Below are 17,566 nucleotides of genomic sequence, written 5' to 3'. Positions count from 1 at the left end.
AAGAAGACGAACGCCATTGACACCCAACGCTACTACCGACTAAGGTGCTCAGTACCACAGCCACCGAAACTTTGTGGTCTGCCGAAACTACACAAACTTGGTTTCCCGATGCGACCTATTTTTTCCTTCTGTGGTTCTCCGACATACCAACTGTCCAAGTACCTAACGACAATGCTACAACCGCTCACCGACAAATCCAGACGAAAATTACAATCCATCGAGGACTTCATTAACGCCACTCAGACTGTACAGATACCTGACGACTACAAACTAGTGTCATTTGATGTGAAATCGCTTTTTACAAGTATTCCACTTCAACTGGCACTACAATGTACTGAGACTGCCATCCTACAATCTACCGACCCTCAACCGTTACCGACAAAGGACATTATGGACTTACTAAACCTTTGCCTGACATCAACTTACTTTCAGTACAACGGCAAACACCACAAACAATTACACGGTACAGCTATGGGGTCTCCAGTTTCTGTTGTTGTAGCAGAAATTGTGATGCAGAACATCGAAGAAAGCGCCCTTTCGACCTGCCGACAGACGATACCACTTTGGTTACGCTACGTTGACGATACTTTCACCGCCGTACGACACGACGAAATCGACGCATTCCACCACCACCTTAACGAACAAAACACTGACATACAATTTACTAGAGAGGTCGAAGAAAATGGTAAACTACCTTTTCTAGACTGGTTGACTTGGTAAGCCATGACGACAATTCACTACGGACAACAGTTTACAGGAAACCGACACATACCGACAGATTACTGGACGAGTCATCCTACAACCCGACATCACACAAAGCCACTACTATCAGGATTCTTACCCGACGAGCGCAATTAGTATGTAATACGACAGACAGCTTATCCGACGAGAACAAGTACCTTAACCGTGTTTTTTCAAAGAACAACTACAATGAAGACTTTATCCAACGCAACACTCACAGACCTACTACTACTACCGAATCTAACGACAACGCAACTCATACGACCACAGCCACTATACCATACATAAAGGGCATATCTGAGAACATCTCACGCATCCTACAACCATTCAATATCCGCGTCGCTCACAAACCTATTACCGCACTACGTCAATTACTGACTAACATCAAAGACAGAGACGAACCGAGGAACAGACAAGGAGCAGTATATAAGATCAATTGCTCCGACTGCCACGCCTCCTACATCGGTGAGACTGGCAGAAACCTCGCAACTAGACTGACTGAACACAAACGAGCGACGAGGAAAGGCGATGTCAACAATCACATTGCTGAACATCACCGACATACGAATCACACTATTGACTGGGACTCTGCGCAATGCCTAACCTACAGTACCAACTACTTTCAACGACTGACCCTGGAAAGCTGGTTTACAAACTTGGAACAGACTTCCCTCAACAGGTGTCAACCACTACCGGCACCATACAAACGACTCATCCATGACATTAACATTACAAACGAACCGAACAGAACGACCTAACTTCACTAACGGATCCAAACCGACCAATCACGACTGACCTACGCCACTTGAGTCTTACAGCCAATAACATCACGGCAAAACTGACCAATCAGTGTACACAAACCGGACTAAGTATATTCGACTGACAACGACCTTTCACTTGAGTCTGATGATGACTTCCGCTCAGGTTGTCGAAACGTCAGTCACCACTACCGACAACAGTCCTTCTCAGGACTACACTCACCCGGACGATCAAACTACACTATTACATGTTACCCCCGGGTTCAAACCATTTACTGTATTATTAGATCTCCTAGTATAAGTTAATATTCTTGTAATTAAAATAATTACATCAAATCTTGCAGATGTATGGCAGATTATTTTTTCTCTGAACCTCCAAACATTTTACCATTTGAAGGGACTGGTATTGGCTATAAAAGTATAGTCAAATTAAAGGTTTTTGCACAAACTATTACCCCATTCACACCAGCAAAACATGTTTTGTTAAACTGGTTTTCATTGAATGAAAATTATAAACAGAGAACTGAAAAACTTGATTTTCCATTGGATTCAAGTACTTGCTAACTTGCATTTCCAATGTGCTACATTCAAGTCAAAAATATTCGGCTAAATAGTTTCTATGAAGAAAAAAAAAATTAAACTGTGTTTAACAAAACAACTTTTAAACATGTTTAAGCTTTGGTGTGAATGGGGCATATGTTTATTATAAAATATTGTATCCTTCTCAAAACCAGTTTATCAGAATAAGAATGAGTTACAGGGAACAAGTATCGCTTTCATGATGATAGTTTCCAGATTTGAAAAAAAGTCACTGCCCACTAAAATCCTCAGTTCCTTTGCCTTGACAGCCCAACCTCATCAAAACATTGCCAATAGGAGTGATTAGCAAGTTATTGATACAGACAAGAAGGCCTATTTCCACATACATCCTCCTCAATCTTGTCAGCATATTCTAGGATCATGGCATTTCAAGCATGGTGTATATGCCGCAAGTTTTCCATTTCCCTGACTAATTACTTTGTAATAGTGTTTATAGGTTGAGGAAATGGTTGGGTTGAAATATAATACAAAGACTTGCCAGTAGATAGTTTTATTACAGTTTTTATTCAGTGTAACGTAGGGCTGGAAAATAAACTAATAAGAGCTCCGCTTTAGGCTTAGCTAAATCTATAAATTATCAGGTTTGCAATTCCCTAAAGTAATTTCACACCAGGAGGATTCGACCAATGGTATGGTAAACCTTAAATCAGGTCGATGAACGGCATTAAGATTTTTCGAGACATATAGCCCAAAACCGTCAGCCTGTGTTGGTGAGTTGGTATGGAAGAAATCATAATTGAGGATATCAACATTTGTTACTGTTGGGGCTGATACTCTCGTTTCATTAATAGCTAAGATATCAGGCTTGTGGTTGACAGAATGTAAAAACTCGTTCAATAAAGACAATTTTTTTGGAAGACTTCTGATATTACAATGAAACATAGAGAGACACTTTGAAGTGGTACAATCGAAGAGTTGATTCGGCTGAGTTAAGGAATAACAATTGGAATGTGGACAATTAAGCATGACATCAGGATCTCTATTATCAGATTTATCAGGATTTGGGAGAATATTGAAAAGATCTAGATCATTATCAAAGTCATACCGCCAGTTACCAATCTTTCCATTGAATTCAGCAACAGAAAAATTGAAAGATGGTAGATACTTACAGTGGTTCTAATAAATTTCGAATAAGTTTGAATAAATTTCGAGTTTTTTGGTTGTTTTCGACAAGATGCGATGGTCATTTTCGTATATATCCCTCAACAGCAAATGAGCTTGACTTCATTCCTGACACAGCCAGTGTTACCTTTTAATATCTTAAACTGTTCAGGATTCAATATCTTGATGGCATCAATCCTGAGATTGTTAACCTGTAAACGATTTGCAAACCTCTTTCAGGCTATTTTTTTAAGAATTAATATGCATAAAGGTGTTGTCTTTTGAGAGCTGTTATGTTTGAGTTCTGTCGATTTGCCAATAGAGCCAGTGAGAGTTTGCTTACATTCTTTTCTTTCCCTAAACAGTTAGAACGTAACTTTTAGTTTATGTCTTCATCAAGTGGGAAAAAATTATTGAATTGAGTCGCAAGAAACGATGGGAGGAAAACTTGTGTACATATTGAATTGTAATTAGTTTGAATTGTAATTAGTGTTGTGCGTACTGCATTGTTGTTAACATCAGTGACACACTGAGCTGCTCCTTGTGTACCACTTTTTCGTTCTTACTACATTTTAATGTCCTTTGTGATCCATAACTGAACAGATACACAGCAACATATACAGTCTACTGGTTAAATATAATATAGAGGCAAAATGTTGATAGTGGCGATGTCACCTATTTGCCTGTGCTCCAGTAGATCGTAAGTAAGAAGGAATTATCATATGTGTATATAATTCATCTTATGATAAAACGATTCAGCATACCGTTATAAACTACCTGTAGTTAAATGCAAACCAATATTTGATTGGTGACAGGGCCTCCCTTTCTTCTCTTTCGATCTCTTAGCGGCCTCCAGCCAAAAGTAATTTCGTAAAAACACGCTTTAAACGGCCTTTCAGAGCAAAAAAATACTACAATTGCGTCGATTCTCATTTCATTTAACTTTATTGAGGTATTCAGACCAAAAATGCACCGTAGATATACAATTTTCAGAGCATAATTAATAACCCTCCTAGATTTACAAGATTTTAGTCGTCTCATGCCAACATTTATTAGCCACGAACGCATAGTGTGGTCTACCTGTGGTGTAGGACTGTTTAGGCAAAAAATCTGGAATGGAAGGAACATACATTGGATTAGAATTGGAAAACTTCGAAACCCGGTGCATGGACTAGTGGTTTTACAAACGGTCCGGAACTTATTGAAGCTTATCGATTTTTGCAAGGAATAGAATAAAAAATAATTCCTTGCAATGACGGTGACAATGAATACATCGGACAGGCCAAACGTCAGTTTGGTACACGGTTAAAAGAGCACCAAAAAGCGGTTTTCCTCTGCAAAAAGGAAAATTTAGCTTTATCTGAGCATACATGGCTAACTAACCATACAATTGGGTGGGATAATTCTAAAATCATCATCACTAATCGGCGTTACCACCAGCGCCTTTGTTTGGAGGCTTGGCATATTAACTCCGCCCACGCTTCCCTTGCTTCCTGACGCCTATTTACACCTCGTCAGAAAAAAAGGCCGCTAATTAGTGATCATATAAAAGGACCTCTTGTTGCAGCGTTTAGATCACCCCTGATGAAGGCACTAGACAGGAGTGTCGAAACGTTGGGTCTATGAATTGTAACCTCTTCGATTACATTCATTAAATTTGCAAACCAGAGTAGCATTAAACTATGTCTGATTGCCCACCTGGTTTCCGTGTGAACTTTAATTGTTTTTTGTTTTGAAGAGTTGGTTAATCAGCAAAAAAATAGCTAAACGTAAAATATATAAGGAAAATAGAAGATGAAATCATAGGGCTGCAATATTCATTACTCCATCCTTTCATGTTTCATCTTCATGCTTGTATCTGTTCGACGACTTCCTGGGGTTGATGGTGTCATACTAACTTTCTGTTATTCGTACGGAGGTTGAAGCCGTTTTAGTAAAATCTGCTGACCGACTTCCTGTTTATTTTCTCGTTGCATGATCATCGTCTGGAACGCGGATAACCGAGCTTTTAGCGAGGCAACAAACTGCAGGTTTGTTCATAAATGTTGATGAATGACTAAGTTATCAGCTTCGTAAGCTTTCAGCAATGGACGACTTTTTTCTCGTGTTCAAATAGCCTCATCTAAACAGGAGGGAGCGGGTGGTTGGAGAGTTCCAAAAAAATTTCAGGGGTTTGTATAACTTTAGAGAATTCTTCCAACTTCCACTCCCAACGAGTGTTTTGATGAGGCTTAAGTCCTTTATTACTTTTCTAAAATATTTTTCAGATATAATTATAAACACATACGGTATATTTTTACAACCGTGTTACCCTCATCTTAACACACCTATCGACCAATGAAAACACGCTACTGTCTTAAATATTCTCTTAGAAAGGATAATTAAATGATAGAGATCAGTAGAAAATGAGGAGGTCACTTCATTTTTTTACACTGATTACATCAACTCGTGTCCTTTCCTAAATGATTGGGCCAGTATACAATATACGGCCATCCTAACCAAACAAAGGATTTAGTACACGATCGGAAGATGCAACCGCTCAATGGCAAGTTCCACTGGACAACAGAGATAACGAACCAGTTTAGACGACAAATGGTCTATTTTTGGGGCTCAACTTTTCGTATTAAGCGTACAAAAGTTCCTTAGTTGTCAGAGCCAATTGGTTATTTAGACGAAGCTGCACGGAAAAGTTCAGAGTTAAAATGTTTGAGGAAGCTGAGGGTGTCAAAACGTCCTCATACAGTTTATCCCAGCTCTTCAAGCTTAGTAAAAACAAACAGCTTCTGAAAATCCTTGTTTTAAATGAACAATCTTTCACCAACTAATTCACCGAGAAAAAGATAAGTGGTGAAAGATGGCGAGCAGGAGGGAAAGAATCTGTCACTGATTTCCGGTTTACCGCAAATCTGTGGAAAATGAATTTCAGACAAACTGAGAGAAACATCTCTAGACTTGCTTTCACTTGCCTTAAATACCTCCACGTAACAAATGGCTTGCATACCGTCTAAATCAAAATAACCCTTTCAAAACAACAATTTTTCTTCTAAAGGTTCTGCAACCATCAATCTAAACAAACAATTAAATCAATGTAAGTAACGCGTGGAACTGATAGCTGACGAATTTAAATTAATTTATATTAAATATATTTACATAGCGCCATCTTCCATTAATTGTCCATGGTGCTTTACGATACTCCAAAAACCGTAAAAATTAAAATCCTAAGAATTAAGTACACTATATAATACAATACAATAAGGTTACAAATAAAAAGTGAAAACTACAAGATGATGGATAGATTATTCGGACAATTGGATGTAAACGACAAGTATAAATGTGTGTCGTCTGCACAGAGATGAAACGGTATGCTATGCTTCCTGGCTATGTCATCCAGTGGACTTGTATAAAGAGAATACAATAAGGGTCTCAACACAGAACCCTGTGGTACCCCGCAGAGTAAATGCTTCTTCGACGATTCAATTCCATTAACAGAAACAAACCTTCGCGTGAGTAAAGGTACGAATGAAACCACTTAAGAGCTATGTTCCTAATACCGAAACGATTTTGTAGTCTTGATAGCAAAATCGAATGATCGACAGTATCAAACGCAGCCGATAAATCAAGCAATAGTAATATAACCGATCTATTATTGTCAATAGCCTTCAAAATATCATTTTGAACTTTCACAAGCACAGTCTCTGTACTGTAATGAGATTTATATGAAGACTGAAAATTCTTCAAATAAGCCTTCATTATCGTTAAGATGGTCCATTAATTGTGCTGCGACTGCTTTCTCCGCAACTTTGGACAAAAAATATAAATTCGTTCAGGACAGGACAAAAATTAGAAAAAAGTTCATGATCAGCTCCACTCTTTTTTAACAATGGTTTCAACATGGTAACCTTGAGTCTATCAGGTACTTGGCCACTTGTAAGAGACAAATTAACTACACGAGTGATCACTGGAAGCAGATAATGGCGGCACCTTTTGAATACTGAAGATGGAATTTGATGAAGTGTACAGGACTTTGAGCACAGGTGATTCATAAAACTAGATACGACCTCCTCGTTGACCAGTATAAATTCACTTAGCAACTGGTAAGCTAGACAGCCATCAGACCCAACATTGCATGAGGTAACCTGAGCGTCATTTAGAGATCCATCAACTTTGTCAAGATCTTTGCGAATTTTAGTAATTTTGTCACTAAAATATTCAACGAATGATTCGGACAGAGAACGGCTATTAGGTCCAGATGGATAACGCTGGACCGGATTGGAGTGCAGAAGCTTCTCTATTGTCTTAAAAAGAATTCCAGAGTTCCCTGAGTTTTCCTGGATGACTGATGAATAAAATGTGAGCTTCGCAAAGGCAATCATGTCATTAACAACACTGTTCTGAAACACATACCGTTCTCTATCTGCAAATAATCTTGTACGTCGCCAATTACGTTCGAGCTTCCTCCTTATGTTCTTTTGAACATCAATTTCAGTTGAATACCAAGGCGCACAAAGAGGTTGAACTACCTGACGGGTCCTTTTGGAGGCATAAACATCGAGGGTAGACTTCAAGACCCGATGATATGAATCAACTAACGAATCCAATTCAAGCCGTGATTCATCAAACAAGAATGAACTCATAATAGTATCATTGAATTCATCATAATTGATCGAACGCAGCTTCCTGTACCGAGTAACCTTTCTTGGAAATTGTGGTTTATGCAATGATAAATGCATAAAAATAGCGTAATGATCAGAAATCAAAGGGTCATAAGCCATAACATCTTCTATAAGATTACATTGATTTCTAGTAATGATCAAATCCAAGGTATGACCGCTTGTGAAAGTCGGCACAGTCACCCATTATTTCAAATCGAAAGATGCTATTAAGTCGCCAAAATGCACTACGTTGACATCGCACGAAGAGTCCACGTGTAGATTAAAATCACCGACAACTGAAAGCTCGCCTGATGCCGTGTCCATTTCTTCAAGCAGGAGAGAAAATTCACGATAAAATGTTGGCAAAGGCACGGATGATAATGGACGGTAGAAAATTATTAAATTATTATCCTAATCATCTTTGAGCTCTTGAAACGAGCATCCAAGAATTCAAACGATTGAAAGGAAGAGTTCCACTCACCAATATTTTGCATTTAACATTCAAACTTTCTTTAAAAAGCAAGCCAACACTACCACCTCTCGATCTCCGTGGAATGTGAATAAAGTCATAACAAGTGAGACATAAATCACCAATTTCGGCGCAATCAATATTCCCAGGTCTGAGCCAAGTCTCTGTCAAGGCAAGAAGATCAATATCCTTGTCAACAACAAAGTCTTTCGGTACGCGAGATTTGTTCTTTACTGATCTGGAATTTAGCAAGCAGACACTGATCGCGTGAGAAGTATCCTGGGTGTTAGCAGCTTGTAAGATCGGCACCTTCACAAGATTGTCACGATTAAGCAAAGATGCAAATCTCGAAAAACGATCAGGTCGATTTGAAATAACTGTCCTTATGCCACTCTGCCACTTTCGTGATTTCGCCCATACACCTGCTCTAAATCCTCTTGTTCGAAGCAAACCAAAATCCTTTAAGACCGAAACCAGATGAAAAGACAAACGAGCCGACCAAAAATGCCGCAATGATAACAATTCATTTCTTGAATACGTAATGAGTTGTGGAGACCGAGGCGAATGATGATGATATAATCCAACCAACCTTGAGATAATTTCTGGGTTAGATTCGGGTCCTGGATTTGAAGAGATATCAACATGCACTGTCAGATCCATGACAAAAGGTTTCGAAGGAAGAACTAAACAGGTAGTCCCATGCTTGGCCTGTTTTGACCATGGTTGGAACACTACAAGACTGCTTAGCGCTCGTCGTTTTATCACCACGTGAGATCCAAGCAGGCTAAATTCACGTCCAGAATTGCCGGGAAGAAAACCATAGGAGAAACATCCATGGATATCTTCGAAGTAGAAGTGTTTAAAACCAGACTGAGTCCATCCTTGGGGCGAGAAATCATCAGAATAGGATAGAATTACACCGGCAGCCATCTTGGCGTGCAACGTTATGCTATCTTCACAGGAGAGCTATGCAGACTCAAGAGAAAATTTAGGCCATAAGTGTTACTTACTTCGCAACGATGAACCTGCTCGTGAGTCTAAGATGACGAGTTTCACCGAGTTCACGAGTGCTTTGAATTTTTAAAATCAGTACGACGGCTGCAACAATTATCACGCCTTGTAAGATACAAATGGGAATATTTATTGAGTGGATTTGCATGCATATTTTAAAAGGAATTACATGTTTGCCTTTCAACAATTCTAAAAATGTATAGCACTGAGGAAAAAATATGGGTTGCAGCTTCAGTAATCCTTTCTAAAAAATCTTTTGTCTCTTCGACTAAGTACTTAAAAAATATACATATAAGAATTTAGGAAACGTTCACTTTGCCTCGCTTAGCTTTAAACAAACTTTTTGTAGACTTGCTTCATCAGCGAAGAATTAAAAGTTAACGTCACATATCTAAGGAAAACAGAGGATGATCCTATGGGGCTGCAATATTCATTATCCTTCTGATTGGTTCTTACTTGGTCGATACTTTGACATACGGACCGTTGCCTATTTACAGACTGTGAGGCTGATCTTACAAGTATTTTCTTCTTTTAACTCACTTAAGATTTGAGGCGACGAAAGGTACATTGGATGTTCGTAGGTTTAATAATACACTGAGTTTTGTCACGTCGAGACAAATACCCATTTCAAGGCTTGATCGAACACGTTTCAACAATCTATGATTATTTTTAGTACACTTCACCAAAAGTAAAAAATATATACACATATACATATGAATGTATAAAAGCTGTGCTTTGTCTCGCTTCACTGGTAAACAGCTTGTTTTGAAGAGTTTCTTGATCAGTAAATTATTAGGGGTTTTAAAGGTTAACCTGAAATATATAAGGAAAAAAGAAGATAATCTCATAGGACTGCATTATTCATTACTCCATCCTTTCCTGTATGAGAACTTGCTGGCTTACACGGCTAGATCTTCGATATTCACGTAAAGTCGATGGTCATATTTTTTTAAGTTTATCAACCCCTGTAAAAACAGAAAAGAAAGAAAGGAGGAAACATTGCGAAAAAGTGCCATTTGATCCTACATAGAAATTATACTTTGTTTAACTTTCGATGGTGCCTTAATTATTTAAACCTATTAACCCTGGACAGAGCCCTCGAATAATCACAACCACCAATCAGAATGAAGGTTAACATCATCACTAACCACTGACGACTCAGAGTAAAATCAGGCAAGTGCGGGAAAACGCGACTGACCAAGTTGGGATTGGTTGTCGCTCTGCATTTTATTAGTTGAGATGGTGGCGCAAGTTTTCTAGACCAACCGCAGAGCAAGAAAAGCAAAACCAAAGCAATCTATGACTATTTTTGGTACTCAATTGAATACTACTCTAGAGGCGAAATAAATTGAAACCACGAACTGCGCTTCTAAGCCTTTTTAGTGACACTGTTCTCGAGTAGATTTGATGGCTTTATGATTTAAAAGTTCAAATTTTCAAAAGAAAAAAAAAAGGAGAGAGAGTCTTTGAAAACTCTGTAATTCTACCTTGTGCTGGTTTTCCATCTCTCTGAGTTTGTTTCTCAACTTCTCAAAAGATGGTCTTAAGTTAGGTTCGTCTCTCCAACATTTTGTCATTATTTCATACCTGAAACACAAGGATGTTATGAATATCTCGATATGTCGTTGGTGGCCTAGAGACGATCCAACCTATTCTTGATGAACAAGCTTTTTTGGTTACAAATTTCATCTCTTTTATAACAAAGGTGAAAAGGTATATATCAGTTATAAACTCGTAATAATAATGTACTTCTCCTTTCATTTCCCTTCGTTAGGCTGGTTTAACAGGTAAAAATGGTAAATCTTGAGGTGTATATGTAACCCGAACAAAAGCAGGACAAATAATATTTACGATAAAAGGCATTTAAAAAAACAACAAACAAGAAAAACCAAAAACTTGTGGTTTGGGCATTCTGTATCCTTCTCGAAGTAAGTTTGCAATTTTTCTTCCATCCATTCGTGGATACGGGGAACCACCTAAATTACAGCAGGTAATGTCAACATACTCTAAAATGAAAATCTTTACATATGTAAAAATATTTTCACATAATTCATTTTCCTATCATTGTTCATTAGTTCGTTTGGCCAAGTCCAGCGACTGTGGCAATTTCAACTAGCTTGGCAGTTATGAAACACATGGCCAAAAATAAATATCTCAGAATATCTGGAATAACTTACCACTTGTGAAAATCTCAAGGAGGAGAACTCCGTAGCTCAACCTGTAGACCAAACGGGTTGAGTTTAAGGAAATCAGAAATACGAAAATGAGCATAACCACTCCTTCCTGAGATGACCTAAGATCAAGGAAATACAAAGACCAGAATACAGTAGTGACCCAATAACTTTTCCCAGTCCCGAAAACAGTTCATACAAAACAATTTCATTAAGCCTTCATGCAGTGTCTGTGTCTTCCATGTAATCACACATCACTCTTGGTGCAGTACTTTCCGTAAAGTAACGCCTCAATGGCAGTCCATTTTACAGGGAGACGCCCCTGGACAAGAAGCAAAAGTGCAAGGAGTTGGCGTAGTCCTTAAAAAGTGCCAATGCTCCAAATCGCAAGAACAGTGTAATGAAGGTTCTTGAAAACTAAACAGGATTTACTGAGCTTGTTTTCTTTAAGCAGTCCCTCCAGTGAGGCATCTTCAGCCACATAATCCAAGGCTTGCAAGAAAATTTTCTTTTCTTGAAATCATCCATATCCTGGTTTTTCTCTCGTAAATGTTGTCCTCTTGCACATCTCTGGCCATTCCAAAGTCCGTCACTTTGCAAGTTTCCCCTTCTCCAACCAGCACATTACGAGCTGAAAGATCTCGATGGATAAAAGAAAGCGAAGATGTTTCTTTAGGAAAACACCCTTTAACGAATTAAGAGACAGCTGACATGAGATTACATGCCATCCTAGGGAATGCGGAGTCCAGGAGTCCGTAATAAGTGAGGTATAATGAGTGTGAGCCTTATTCTCTGACGACATTACTCAAATAATAGTTACATCACTCACTGGTATCGATGACAAATAGGACATTCCATCGGCGATTTGCCAAGCCAACTTCATCAGCTGCTGGGAAGTAAGATTTGTTTGTGGTTGTGGTTTGATATTCAGGTCTCTGTAGTAAGTATAATTTAACCCAGATGGATGGATGGATGGATAGATGGATGGATGGATGGATGGATGGATGGATGGATGATGGATGGATGGATGGATGGATGGATGGATGGATGGATGATGGATGGATGGAGGGAGGGAGGGAGGCATGTAGGGAGGGAGGGAGGGAGGGAGGGAGGGAGGGAGGGAGGGAGGGAGGGGAGGGAGGGAGGGAGGGAGGGAGGGAGGGAGGGAGGGAGGGAGGGAGGGAGAGATTAAAGGGCACTTTTGCAACGTAAATTCGGGCACTTATGTCACGTTAGGGCACTTTTGTCACGTACCTTAGGGCACTTTTGTCACGTTAGGGCACTTATGCAACGTACCATAGGGCACTTTCGTCACCTTAGGGCGCTTATGTAACGTACCATAGGGCACTTTCGTCCCTGTCTCCAGTTTTTGTGTCTCGTATAAAACTGAAGAAATGAAATCTAAATCAAACATAGTTTTTTGTCTATTTAGAAATACAAACAAGCCTACAAGCAGAGTCTCTCTCTCTGCAATCTTCATGCTGATTCACAACTTTAAGTGCCCTAAGTGCCCTAAAACGTTTCGAGAAAAAGTAGTGTGAAATATGCTATTAAATCTACAGTAATTAACATGGAATTAACATTCCCGCCATAAGTATGATGAGCAAAATTAAATTTTCACGAAGAGTTTTCAAAATCACACGGAACCTTCAGGTTTTGGTCCAGTCTTTAATTAGGGCACTTTTGTCACTCCAGCTAGCGCTAAAAGTCCATAGTAGAAAAAAAATTCTAAAAAAATATTCGATACCAATTTTTAAGAGTCTTAAAGTTTAAAAAATAAAGTTGAAGTGCTGCTTTACAAGTTTCAACCGTTTTATTGTGGTCTTCGTCGGCTTTCCGAAAAATATTCACTAAAACGCTCAAAAATCGTCTTCTGATAACTTTCGATGTCAAGCAAACCTCGCAAGTCTATGAAGATGTATGTACGTATACCGCATTTTTTCGGGGCAGCAAAATTTTTGGAGAGATTAATTTTTGGAAATGGAGAGAATGATTTAAATATGCCTAAAGGGCTGGATATCTTGTTAACCACGAAAAAAGCCATCATTTTGGCGTTATTTTCCCAATTCCACGGCGTAGGGAGCTTTCGCAACGTACATGGAAAGAAAAAAAATCTAAAAAATAGAAATTTAAAGGCAGTGGAATGATAACGTAATATGATGTACATTATTGAAGACTCTATGCTTCCAATGTTTTAAACTGTCAAGTTTTATAAACTGAGTGTAATAAGGAACGAGTGAAAGAAACGTGGCAAAAATGTCCCACTTTCAATCTTTAGAGAGAGAGATAGATAGATAGAGAGATAGGTAAATATATAGATGGGACGATAGATAGATACCATCCATTTCTACCATACATCATATTTGAGTTGCTTTTCGTCATCAACGTAGAGCGCTAAGGCTCGAAAATGTAACCATCATTTCGGGGAGAATATTTATTTAAAATATTAAACAACTAAAGACAGAAAAAAATGGATAGAAACAGAAAAATCTGGACAGAATTCTAGATCTGACCAAAGACCATTAAATACAACATGATTTCAGTACTACTTGGTACCTGACAACATTTTGACAGCTACGAGCGTCTTCTTGGTTGTTCCTTGTAGGTTATCGGCTGCTACCTTGGCAACCTGACAAAAAGCACCTTTTCCAAAGATCTTCTTTATCGTCAGATGTTCTCTAAGAATCTTAGAGGAGCGTGTGTATTGATCAAGAGAAGCGTACTCGCTGATTTGTTCACTGCTGAGTGGACTGGCATCTGCTATCACTTATGAACGAGTTCTGTCATCCAGTGCCATTTAATGGCTTTGAGAAGGTTTGGGCAATTCGACTGCAATCTAGAAAAAATATACTCAATAAAAGATGATTAACTACCCGAATTGCTCAGAAACTATTTCAAATCTTCAGACCAGCTGTCTTATGAAAAATAAACCACCATTCACTTAAACTTATTTGAAAACACCACTGAGTAATCGACTTAAAATCTGTAGTGATTATAACTTTCTGGGTTTGGGTAGACTGTAAACCACAGTGGGAAGACTCTTAGTAATGACAGCAACGTAAAAACAAAACACACCTAAGACTTCAGGAAAATACATCTTCATATGAAGGCATAAGATTTCATCGTGTAACCTACATGTCCATTGGTATTCCCTCCTGTTTCATAACTTGAATTTCCAAATGTTCTGAAACAGCAAATCGAATGTATTACAAAACAACCTCTTCATTCAAGCATTGAAAGTTTCATTTCCCCCAGTTACGAGAAGTGAAGGAAAGTATCATGTACATGAGGCCAAAAAAAAACCAGTCTTTATCTGTATGAACCTTCTAAATATATAGTAAACAAAAAGAGTATTATAGTCAGATTAACAAAAATGTCTTTATGAAGGCTCTACAAACTTGTAGACTAAAAAGACTACCTCAACTGTTACCTATCATTGTAAAAGGATACTTTTGGAGCAATGATAATGATAATAACAAAGATAACAAGAGAGAGAATGATAATAATAATAATAATAATGATAATAATTATAATCACAACTATAAAATTCACAAAAGTGACTGGTTACTTAAGTTTCTAAAGTTTCTTAAATTTTGTCCTACTTTTAATTGACTTGTAATCAAGAAATTGGACTCTTTCTCAGTGGTCGTCTGATTTTTTTTACTTACGCGTATGATTACAGACAGAATTGGAATCAACTCGACCTATTACCATTACTTATAACAACAATCGATAATAATAGCACTTTATTCATGAGTCATAGTGAGATCACCGAGGGAAGATCACTCAACTAAGGGGGGACACCTAGAAAACTAGTAATTAGGCCTGAACTAACACGCGACGATCTTGCATTATATATATATTAAATCATAAAATCATAAACTTAACTTACATACTCTTAAAATTTGTTGCTGTTCTTTTAATTTTTTCAGCAGATCATTGAGATGTCGATTATCGTGCAAGTAACAACCATTAAATTCAATGTCCAAAAGTGTATAGTGGTATCTCTACTGCGGAAGAGTGGCTTGAAGGTAGTGGTAATTGGATCAATCACAAACATTCACAAGAAAAAAGTGTAGGTTTTGAAATTGTTAAAACCATCGAGCCATAAAGGAACAACACAAGTAGACAGCGACATTTCGATAGAAAAATATCACCTCCGCTCATCGCCACCTCTGTGGTGAAAAAAATACAGTAAAATAAATAGGAAACCGAAGCAAAACAAAACAATAAATGATCGACATCAGGCAAAATTTATCGCTCGCAAGCAAAGTAAAGTCTGTTTGATGATTAAATCAAGTTGAGTCTTTAAGTGTAGAACATCATGCGAGGTCTTTTAACAACAGAAACAGAAAATAGATGACAGCGAAACAAATTAGTAGTTTACAGTACACTGTTTAAAAGTTATCTGTTAAAAATAGAGAAATCGCTTAAGCAAATATTATAATGCAGCGGATAGTGAACTGAAGATTGTATTTAGTCCTAGTAGAAATGAAAAATATTCAATATATATTTCTAGGATGCCAGAACTAGTGTTCATTTGAGAGCAAAACATGTGTGCAACACTTACCTTCACTAACTTTCGTGTTGCGACTTTTTTTTCCTGCAAGTCCACCAAACTAATATTCCAGCAACAACTGATCCAAACACTGCACCAACAACAATACCTATGGTACCTACAATGCGTGATGAACTTCAGATAATTTTTTTCCAATAATCTTATCATAGAGAATCTTCCTCTGTACTCCTGTTATGGTTAGGATACATTTGGCATTCAGTCCGAACTCAGTTTATCTTCTTCCCACAATTTTATGTTTCACCATTCATTACATATATAGAACTTAACAGGCTGAAATGCGTTATTATCTACTCGTTAAGAAAAAGATAGAGGATACAAATTCTGCTTATGCAAGATTAAAAGAAGTAACAGATAATTTTTATTGAATATCTCCCCTTTTTAAAGCTATTAAACTACAGCAAGTCGTCTATGAAATCCCACACAGTCGCCTATGTAATCCAATAAGTTTACAAGATACCTCCTTAAGTACTATCAGGAGCATGGTTTTATTGATCTCTAAATTCATAATATCTGAATAGTATAACAAAAGAAGCGGAAAATGTCTGTTTAAAGTTATCGATTTTAACTAAGAGAACGGAGATTGAACTCATAGCTTCAAATTTAAAAACATAAATCTTAGTAAGTAAAAGTGAGAAGTCAATTAAAATTTCTGCTTATCTGTGCGATGTTGTTGTTAAGCTTGAAAAAGTAGCAACGAGAAAATTATCGTTTGAAAAGAACTAATTTACGGATGTAAATTCAGCTACCAATTTCCCTGAGAAGCAATTTACCAGGTATGTAACACAAAATTGTGTCCTAAGACTCAAAAATTAAAGTTTGTTTCAGTTGGACAGCAATAGTTTTTTTTTCAGGAAGCTAAATTGTTGATTAATGGCATGTTGGTACATGTATGAAGATACAGCTGTTAGATGCACGACTACAATGTACATGTGACTTACAAACACTGGCAGTTTTGAATCATATACAATGGTCACCATGCAGGTTTAGCTGGTATCATTGAGGACTTGTGAAATATCAAGAATTTCTTGCCACAAACTTGTTCTGGGTCACATGGTGTCCAAGTGTAAGTAGGTGGTAGTACTTCCTTGCTAAATGTCAAATGCTGCACGTATCAGCATCCCCGGGGGACCCTTTACATAAGAGGGCGGGGCTACGCGCCTGGAATTGCGAAAACGACCGCTATAAAATTATAAAAGGTACTTAAGTCTTATCCGTGAGGGAGTGGCAACAATTAGCCTCTAAAAACAAGTGTTCGTGTCCTTTTCTGTCTTTTCCAATGCTTCCCTCGCTCTTACATAGGATTCATACAAATATGAGAGCCGTGCCGCGTTTGCATTGTACAGGTAGAAAGGTCGTCCAGAATGAGTGTTTCGTTCTGTAATGAAAACCCCAATAAACTCACTTAGAAATGACTCGTTTCGAATAAATTTTACGCTGGTTATTAGCTGCCACTGAAACAACGATTAGTGAAGAAAGCACATATT

The 17,566-nt window shown here is 37.9% G+C and overlaps 1 protein-coding gene and 1 pseudogene across 1 annotated transcript; one reads left to right on the top strand and one right to left on the bottom strand.

Annotated features, from left to right (window-relative positions):
• Positions 1-17,566, top strand: part of LOC136281855 (uncharacterized) — a 418,311-nt pseudogene that overhangs the window by 166,703 nt on the left and 234,042 nt on the right.
• LOC136281660 (tyrosine-protein kinase receptor Tie-1-like) lies at positions 10,232-12,386 on the bottom strand. Its single transcript, XM_066168366.1, has 7 exons — positions 12,329-12,386; positions 12,036-12,173; positions 11,755-11,827; positions 11,510-11,550; positions 11,209-11,308; positions 10,820-10,919; positions 10,232-10,297 (listed from the first exon to the last, which is right to left on the bottom strand). The coding sequence occupies exons 1-7, from the start codon at positions 12,384-12,386 to the stop codon at positions 10,232-10,234; spliced, it is 576 nt and encodes a 191-aa protein (XP_066024463.1).

The sequence above is a fragment of the Pocillopora verrucosa genome, chromosome 6, assembly GCF_036669915.1.
Source record: "Pocillopora verrucosa isolate sample1 chromosome 6, ASM3666991v2, whole genome shotgun sequence".
Taxonomy (NCBI): Eukaryota; Metazoa; Cnidaria; class Anthozoa; order Scleractinia; family Pocilloporidae; genus Pocillopora; species Pocillopora verrucosa.
This window is presented reverse-complemented; position numbering and strand designations above follow the sequence as displayed.